The following is a 10,132-nucleotide window of genomic DNA, read 5'->3' as shown; positions in this document are numbered from 1 at the left end:
AAAAAAAAAAAAAAAAAAAAAAAAAAAAAAAAAAAAAAAAAAAATTGTGAAAAAAAGCAAATAATTTTTGAACCATAAAAAATTATAACATTTGTGCTTTATAATTTTTCTTTTATAAAAAAACATTTTTTTTTATTAAAAAATTTCAAATTTCAAATTTCAAGTTTTGTGAATAATTTCAAATTATTATGCATCAAAAAAAAGATACTACAAAATTTTTTTTTTATTTTTACTCTTAATTAAAAAAAAAGTAATGTTATAAGTAATTTATATATATATATATATTTATATATATTTTAAATCCTTTGTAGATTATTAAAACTACTATGATGAAAATTTTAAAAAAAAGTCATTTTCATTTTATGAGAATTATACATGCATATATATGAAATAAACATATATTTAAGTAATTTTTTTTTTTTCCCATACTTATTTTTATATTAATTTAATAAAATAAATAGAAAAGAAAAGAAAAAACTAACTATTTATATGTATAAATTAAATTTAATAAATCAAAGTGTAGTTATAAATAGTAATATTTATGTATATTTATAAGAAGGATAAAAACATGAATGGTTGAATTGATTTAAAAGAACAAATAATTTTTTATTTATTTATTTTATTTTATCTTTTTTCTTTTTTTTTTCCTATACTTTTTTTTATTTTTCTTTCTTTTTTTTTTTTTTTTTTTTTTTTTAATTGCGGTAGTATATTAAAACAATTTTATGAAGTATCATAAAAAAAATGAATAAAAATTCAGATACAAAACAGTATAATAAGAATAAGAATAAGTATTCCTTATTTTTTTATAAAAATAAATATTCAAATATTAAGCATAGTAATAACAACAATAATCAGCATTTAAACGATCATTTCAATAGTGTTTTTAACACAAACGTAAATTGTTCATCAAGTATTAACACCAATATCTTTTATAAAAAAAAAAGCAATTTAAATTCTCTTAACGACATGAAAAATAGTAATATGTTATCCTATAACGACGACATGTATAATTTAGAAAAACGAAAACCTATGAATGGAACAGGTTCTGGTTTAAACTCGTACAATGTAGATAATAACAATAATAATAATAATAATTCAGTTAACAAATATAACAATAATAATAATAGTAATAATAAGAATTCTTATAATTTTCAAAAAAAAGATGGAAAACAAAATTATGAAGATTACTTTAGTTGTATACAAGATGCAGTAAATAGTAGTAACAATTCATTAAATCATGGTCATAGAAATTATAAAAATTATAATGTTGAAAATAATCATGAAAATTATATGAATTTGAATAATTCAAAAAATATAAATCGATACTATGATTTAAATAATAATGCATCATGTACGAATATACCAGGACAAAAAAAAATCAGTTATTTTAATTCGCAAAGTAATAATAACAATTCTATTCATAACGATAATAGCAATAATAATAGTAGTAGTAATAATAATAACAATAATAATAATAATAATAATAATAGCAATAATAATAATAATTCCATTTCGTCTAATTATAATATCACTGATAAAATAATAGGAGGTCCTAATGAAAAAAATATATTAGAAAATAATATTTTAACGAGTGATAATAAAAATGCTTTATTAAATATGATAAACAATGAAAGAAATAAAATAAATGAAAATAAAGATGAAAAAGTGGAAAAAAAAGATGAGAAATTTTCAAATGGAAATAATACTAATTATGAAAATGCAAAAGATTCATTAATAAGTAATGAAATGGATATGAATAACATTTGTAATATAACTAATTTGAATGATATGAATTACAAAAGTTTAAATTCATCAAGTGGCAATGCATATAGCATTTCATATATGTTTATCTATCAGTATTATTATGTTCTCCATACAAAAAAAGAAATGATGCATAATTTTTATTCCGAAAATGCTATCCTTTTAATAAGTTTTAACTACCAAAATTACAATTATGAAAAAGATCTATATATGAAAAATTGTAATATTGGTGATGAAAAAAAACAAATCAGTAATAACAGTAGCAACAAATTATTAAATGATGCAGAGAAGTTTTTCAATTTTAATGAAATAAACATTGAAGGGTGTCATAAAAGTGATAATATGATAAAATTAAAAAATAGAAAAATGATATATGAATATTATAAAAATCTTGATGTTAATGAATGTACTGTTCATATAAATTCTATTGAGGTAGTTAATTTGCATGATGAGATTTATATATACATTTATGGAAAAATAAAAAAATGTAAAGATACCAATGTCTATTATTTTTTCGTTCAAAATATTCACCTGCACAAATATAATATATATCAGTATTATGTAGATGTGGATTTTATTCATTATTATAATACATGTAATTGGGATGATAAAAAATATGTAAAAGATTTCAGTTACGAAAATAGCAAGCTTCTAAGTAATATTTATGATATAAAAAATAAAGAAGAGGATAAAAAAAAAAAGCAGAAAACAAATAAATTAAATATAAGTAATGGTAATGATTTTAAATTAGATAATATTAAAAATGAAATGGTTAAAAATAAAAATAATGAAAAAAATTTAATTGATAATAAAAATGCAGATACTTTATTAAAAAAGAATGAAAAAAATGACAATGTATCATTTATAGAAAGAAAATATAAAATGAAATTAGGAGGAGAAAATGAAAAAAATTACCAAGATGGGATTGATTTAATAAGAGAAAATAAAAATGGAAAAAAAAATGATGATGAAGAGGATGAAGAAGAAGAGGATGAAGAGGAAGAAGAGGATGATGATGAATATGATGAAGAGGATGAAGATGATGAAGAGGATGAAGATGAAGATGATGATGAGGATGATGACGAGGATGATGACGAGGAGGAAGAAGATGATGTTGATGAAGAGAAGGAAGAAGAAAATGACGAAGAAGAAGATGAGGAAGATGAAGATGAAGAAGATGATGAGGAAGATGAAGAAGATGCTATTAGAAAAGAAAAAAGGCATAATAAAGTAGTAGATGAAGAAGAAAATGATGATGATGACGATGAAGATGAAGAAGAAGCTGAAGAATTAAATGAAGAGAAAAAAAGAAAAAAAAAAAATAGACAAGAAAAAAATGACGAAATGATGATGATTAAAAAGAGAGAAGATAAAAATTTAAGAAAAGGTAATGGAGGCGCTATTGGTTCAATTAACAAAGGAAAAAATGTGAAAAAGACAAACGAAGAAAAAGTTAAAGTTGGAAAACCTACCTCTGTGCAAATAAATAAGTATTCTGTAGATAAAAAAAACAAAGAAAAAGAAAAAAATGAAAATTTACAGATAAATAATGTTGATTCCAATAATAAAGAATGTGTAGATAAAATAAATAAAAATCATATAAAAGATAAAAATAACAGTGTTATTAACAATGTTAACAATATAGAAAAAGATAATGATGATGAAAATTTGAAAATGAATTTAGATGAAAAAAAAATTAAGAAAAGTAAAAATGAAAATGTATGGAACACAGGAAATGAAAAATTGCCTAAACTTGAAAATATTATAAAAGAAGAAAAAAGTGCAAATGAAATGACAAAAAAAAAAAAAAAAGAAAAAAATAAAGTAGACCCAGATAGTTGGGTGTTCAGAGTTATGAAAAATTATAAAAATAGTTTAGGAGAAAGGAACGCATTAAATAATCAAAAGGTAGAAGAGAAACAAGAATATGAAGAAAAAGAAAATGAAGAAAGTGTTCAAGATGAAGAAGAGAAAAAAAGAGAAGAGATAAACGTAAATGATAAAAAAATTATAATTCATAATATACATAAAAATATGGATAAGAAAAAAATAAATGATTGTATAATTGATAGATTAAAGAAATATAATGATGGTCATGCTGTTCAAATAGATATTTATCAAAGATCAATTAAAAAAATATTTCCTCATACATTTAATTATCAAAACAATTACGATAAAGTAAAACCAACAGAATACTCTTATGCTATTGCTGAATTAGATTGCCGACAAAGTCAACAACTTTTACTTGATTTAGGATTGTATTGTAACGGCATTAAATTAAACATAGAAAATTTTAAAGAAAAAAAGAAAAATGAGGTTAAAAAATTTAATAAAAAATTTAACGGATTCAACACACCTTTAGAAGGAAAACCAAAAGACGAGAAATTTAAAAACACTTTTTATAGAGGAGGTAATGTTCCTTTCAGAAATAAAAGAAATAATATTTTTGTAAAATAAATGAAATGAAATAAAAACTTAAGTTTTTATTTTTTAATCACATAAATTTTTATTTTTTGTTATTGTTTATAATAACAATTTTATATTATTAATGGAGTTCTTATTATGTAATAAAATAGAGAATATATATATATATATATAAATATATATATGTATAACATATTTAAGAAATTGTCTAATATTCAACAAATGTAAACAATACAATGAGTATAATAAAATAAGAAATACTTGTATTAAAAATATGAATTACATATATGCAAGAACAACGTATATATATACATACTTATATGTATTATGTACATTTTCTAAACTTTTGAACAATATTTTTTAATTTATTAAGATTAATGTAAAATTATTTTTCACAAATATGTAATATTTATTTTTCCCTGTTCATTTACTTAATAATTTACCTATTTATTTAATATTTTATTTGACCGTTTATTTAGTCATTAATCATTTAATATTATATTTTACGTGGTATACATATTTTACTTATTTATGTTATATATATCTTTTCTTTATTTTTTATTGTAAATTTATTTTTATATTTTTGAAAATTTTTTTTTTTTTTTTTTTTTTTTTTTTTTATGGAATAAAAATTTAATAAATATTAAAAAAATAAAGTAATTTTTTATTTTTTTAAATTCAATAAATATTAAAAGTTTTGTAATTAAGAATATACTGACATCTCATTTTTTTTTTTTTTTTTTAAAGNTTTTTTTTTTTTTTTTTTAAAATTTTTTTTTTTTTTTTTTTTTTTTTTTTTATGGAATAAAAATTTAATAAATATTAAAAAAATAAAGTAATTTTTTATTTTTTTAAATTCAATAAATATTAAAAGTTTTGTAATTAAGAATATACTGACATCTCATTTTTTTTTTTTTTTTTTAAAGTATAATTTTTTTATATAAATATTAATAAAAAATATTAGACTAAACAATTTTATAATAAGGATATTTTGTATATATTAATGATTCTATAAAAAATATGAGTAATAAAAAGTAAATGTGTTTAACAAATGAATTAATAATATATTTAAAATGAAGTAAATGAAACAAAAAAAAAAAAAAAAAATATAAGGAATAATATCTTTAAAATTTTAATTATATGTTATATATATATATAAATATGCAAAAATATGCAAAAATATATGTATAAATCTTTTAAGATTCAAAATGAAATGAAAAAAAAAAATACAATAAAACAAAAATACAATAATTAATTTTATAGAATGAAATAAAAAATTTAAAGTAAAATTAATTTAATTTTTGTGATTTTATCCAAGGATGATTAAGGGCTAAAAAAATAAGAAAAAAAGGGAATTTTTTTTAAAATATATGGATAAGAAAAATTTTTATTGTTATATAGAATAGTAAAAAATATATATTTAATATTATTATACCTTGATATGCGGTCAATCTTTTTTTTTCATTTCTTTCTAAAAGTTTTTTTAAAAAATCTACAGCCTTTATTAAAAAAAAAAAAAAAAATGTATTAAAGAAATAATAACTATTTTATTTTATTTTAATATCACCTCAATTGATAATGAAGAAAATTCTTTGCTTTTCCAGTTTATATTTTTGTTTAATATTTCATCCTTAAAAAGTAATATTAAATAAATATATTTAATTAGTGTATGTTCTTTTTTTTTTTTTTTTTTTTTTTTTTTTATTATATTCTTTTCTTTTACCACAACTTTTGGTGTGTTTTTTCCTTCAAAAGGGTATTTTCCTGTTAGCATGAAAAAAACCATTACACCTAATGCCCAAATATCTGATGATATTGTATATTTTTTTCTGAAAAAAAAGAAAAAAAAATGATTTAATCATAATATTTTTGTATTATGTACATAAATATATTTTTTTTTACCTTATAAGTTCAGGTGAAATATAATGAGGTGATCCACATAATTCAGTTAAATATTCACAATTAACCTAAATAAAAAGAATAAAATAGAAAATAAAATTTAAGTCTATTATTTATGCATAGTATATTATTTACCTTTTTAGCCATTCCAAAATCTATTAATTTTATATTTTTCGTATTTTTATTTTTGAATAAAAAATTTTCCGCCTTTTAAAAAAAAATAAAATAATAGAAATAAAATATATTTATATTTTCTAAAAGATAAAAAAAAATACTGTCTTATTATATCATTCATATTCTTTAAAAAAAATCATCAAAAAAAAAAAAAAAAAAAAAAAAAAACTTTTCCTTTAATCTTTTTTTACTTTTATATCTCTGTGAATAATATTATTTGAGTGTAAATATTCCAAAGCACAACAAATCTAAAAAGGAAAAAAATAATTCATTATATATAAATTTACAAACAAAAAAATATAATTTTAATTACTTTTTATTGAGATACACGATAAAGAAAATTATAGTATAAAAATTAATTTTTCAACTTAAAATTGAAATATAAAATGAAATTTTATTGTTTATAAATACATTTTTTTATTTAAGAAATATAATTTTCCATAAAAAGAAAAATATATATCAATTTATTCACATATATATATATATATATATACAACAGGAAATGTAAAACTTACCTGCCTAACAATTAAAGCTGATTCATTTTCCATTAAACATTTATTTTTAACAATCTTATAAAATAACTCTCCTCCTTCACATTTTTCTAAAACTATGTAAAATTTTTTCTTATCTTCAAAAAAGTCTTTAAATTTTATAATGTTCTCATGGCTCATTATAGATAAATATTTTATTTCATTTTTAACCATTTTTTCAAAATTACAATTTTTTTTATGTTTTTTTTTTTTTTTAATTATTTTCACAGCATACACTTCTTTTGTTTCTTTGTTAATGCATTCTCTCACAACCCTAAATGAAAAAATATAATTAAAAAAAAAAGTAAAAGAAAAATTTTAAAAAAAGAGTAAAATGAAAGTATATTTATTTAAAAAAATAAGTACCCAAAAGATCCGCATCCTAAAACTTTACCAAGTTTATATTCATTTTTTTTTTTTTCTGAATTACTATAATTTTTTATTAATTTATTAAAAGTATTTCCCATTTTTCCTCATAATATTTCATTAATATTTTTATTTAAAAAAAATAAAATTTATTTTTTATATGCATTTGATCAAAAAAAAAATTTCTATCCTATATTAATTACTTTATATTTAGACATTTTAAATATTTTCAATAACAAAATTTTTTGTAATGAAAAAAACATACTATTTTAATATTCATTAGATTATTTATTTTTTTTGTTGTTTAAAAAAAAAAAAATAAAATAAAATAATATTTCTTACAAAAATAAATACATAAAACAAATAAAAACAAAAAACTTAATTTTTATAAAATATTATAAAACATATATCTAAACTTTACACAACGGATTTTACAAAATATTTGTTAATTTTTTTTTTTTTTTTAAAGGGAAAATTTTTTTAATAAAAAAGTTTCTCCTATATTTCAGTTTTTATTTAAAAAAAATAATGTAAACATGAATATAATTGAAATATTTTTTTTAAAAAAATATTTTTTTATTCCTATAAATATAAATATTATAAACAATACAAAAAGGAGGGTAACAATTTTATTTTTAAAAATTTCTTATTAAAAAAAAAAAAAAGAAGAAGAAGATAAAATAAAATAAATTAAGAAATATAGCTAATATTAAATTAAAAATTTTTTAGAACAATTTATTTTTTTTTTTTTTTTTTTTTAAAAAAAATTTTTTTTTTTTTTTTATAATAATTAAATTATAAGAATTTTTATAATTAAAAATTTATATATAATAAAAAAATATAAATAAATTAAATAGTTGTAAATGAAAGAGTTTTTGTACGTACTTCTTAATTTTTTTTTTTAAAATTAATTATAGTTACAATAATTTCTTAAATATACACAGTAAGCAATATTTAATAAAAGAAGAAAATTTATATAAAATTAAAGTAAACACTTAAAAATATCTTAAATTATTTTTGATATTTAAAATGTTTACATATGAAATAATGAAATTTAAAAATTCCTTTTGAACAATTTTTGATATTTAAACTTTATATTTTTTCTAGATATAGAATAGTGTACATGAGTAATGAAAAAAACTATTGTTTACTTTTATTAAAAATACATATATACAACATAATACAAAAAAAAAAAAAAAAAATTCTTTACAACTTACGAAAGATCATATTTTACTATTTTTTTAATATGATAATACTATTGTTTAAAAAAAAAAAAAAAATGTAAATTTCAAGATATTTTGTAAAATCAAAACAAAAATAGTGTGCATATTATTTTTGTATAATCTGTTGAGCTCTAAATGGAAATGAATAATATTTAAACAAGAGATTAGTTAATTTTGATTATAAAAATATGTAATTTTAAAATAATTAAGAATTTTTAATAATTTAACTTATGTAAATAAATTATTATAATAAAATATAATAAAGTTTTGGTAATTTATTCGTTTTATATTTAATGTAAACAAGTAAAACGTAATGATTCCATTTCTTTAATTTCGAAAAAAAATATGAGTATCGAAATAATAAGAATTTTATTTTATTTTATTTTTATTTAATTGATATTTTAGATTATCAGATATTCAAAAATATCAAGACATACAAATAAACTTGTAATTTTTCAAGTTTTAAATAGTCTTTCACGTATTTTTTATAAATCTTAAAAATATTATTTATAATTGTAATTTTTTATACTTGTATAAATTGCTTCATTTTGAAATCTATAGAAATAGACTCATATTCATAAAATATATTTTTAAAAAAGAGAAAAGGACTTTCTATATTAGTTTACTACCTTTTTTTCTTTTTTTTTAGTTTTTTTTTTTTTTTTTTTTTTTTTTTTTTGTGATGCGATGTTATATTAAAAGAGCATTTTTATAAAATATACCTACTTGTTTTATGATAAAATTTTCCATTGATTATAAAAAAAAAAAATATATAATTATAAAAAATATTGATAATATAAAAGAAAAAAAAAGAATAAATAAATGAATATTCTTAAAAAAAATTACTAAAAAATATTTATAAAAATTATAGATATCATAATAATAATAAATATTTTTAAGATATGTTTGTCTACTAAATATATAGATAAATTGTATGTAGTAAAATATGAGTTTTTAATATTTTTAAGTAAAATGATTAATTCTAAAACACTTTATTATTGGTACTATTAGATTTTTTTTTTTTCCTTTTTCTTTTTCTTTTTGTCTTACAAAAAAAAAAAAAAAAAAATAGTATTTAATAGCACTTTAAGTTTTTAAAATATACATATATAATAGGTAATAATATCTTTAGTGTGAAAATAAAAAATTATAACTCTATTATTTAAATCAGAAGAATATAGAAATATATATAATGTGTTTTATTAAATTTGTTAAATCCTCTAATTTTCATTTAATTACAAACTTATTAAAATTGTCTTTAGAATATTTAATTAAATGAAGATAATTTTGATGATCTTTTTTTATTCCAAAAAAAAATTAAGTTCTTAATATGTATTCCCTAAAAAGTGTACCTTTAACAAACTTTTAATAAATGAAAAATTATATAATAGTAATATATATATTTTGAAATGAACAAAATTTTTATTATAAAAATACATTATTTTAATTTAATAAAAAAAAGATTATTACTAAGCAATCTAACAAGTGTTGCACTAATTAGCACAAGACGTTTTCACTTTTTCTCATTTTTTTTTTTATATAAAGTTCTCTCTTAAATAAATACTTTGTTTAAGGAATATGTAAAAATATAAATAAAATAAAATAATATTAATATTTGATAATTAAAATTAATTCTTTTTTATTTTTTAATTACAATTAAACGAAATGAATATTTTATATTTTTAAAAAAAAAAAAATTCTCTATAAAATTATCTACTTAAGACAAAAAAAAAAAAAAAAAAAAAAAACTTA

The 10,132-nt window shown here is 16.8% G+C and overlaps 2 protein-coding genes across 2 annotated transcripts; one reads left to right on the top strand and one right to left on the bottom strand.

Annotated features, from left to right (window-relative positions):
- Positions 1-744: 744 nt before the first annotated feature.
- Positions 745-4,221, top strand: PGAL8A_00295500 (conserved Plasmodium protein, unknown function; the record flags this gene model as incomplete). Its single annotated transcript, XM_028671957.1, has 1 exon — positions 745-4,221. One exon carries the CDS (start codon positions 745-747, stop codon positions 4,219-4,221), a length of 3,477 nt encoding a protein of 1,158 aa, XP_028528558.1.
- Positions 4,222-5,477: 1,256 nt separating this feature from the next.
- Positions 5,478-7,258, bottom strand: PGAL8A_00295400 (calcium-dependent protein kinase, putative; the record flags this gene model as incomplete). The annotated part of the gene is made up of 9 exons (XM_028671956.1): positions 5,478-5,518; positions 5,624-5,687; positions 5,756-5,818; positions 5,912-6,017; positions 6,091-6,155; positions 6,223-6,294; positions 6,453-6,509; positions 6,777-7,065; positions 7,158-7,258. The coding sequence occupies 9 exons, from the start codon at positions 7,256-7,258 to the stop codon at positions 5,478-5,480; spliced, it is 858 nt and encodes a 285-aa protein (XP_028528557.1).
- Positions 7,259-10,132: the final 2,874 nt, after the last annotated feature.

Source organism: Plasmodium gallinaceum (genome assembly GCF_900005855.1).
Source record: "Plasmodium gallinaceum strain 8A genome assembly, contig: PGAL8A_v1_87, whole genome shotgun sequence".
Classification (NCBI taxonomy): Eukaryota; Apicomplexa; class Aconoidasida; order Haemosporida; family Plasmodiidae; genus Plasmodium; species Plasmodium gallinaceum.
Note: the sequence above shows the minus strand (reverse complement) of the source record. Positions and strands in the feature narration are given on the sequence as shown.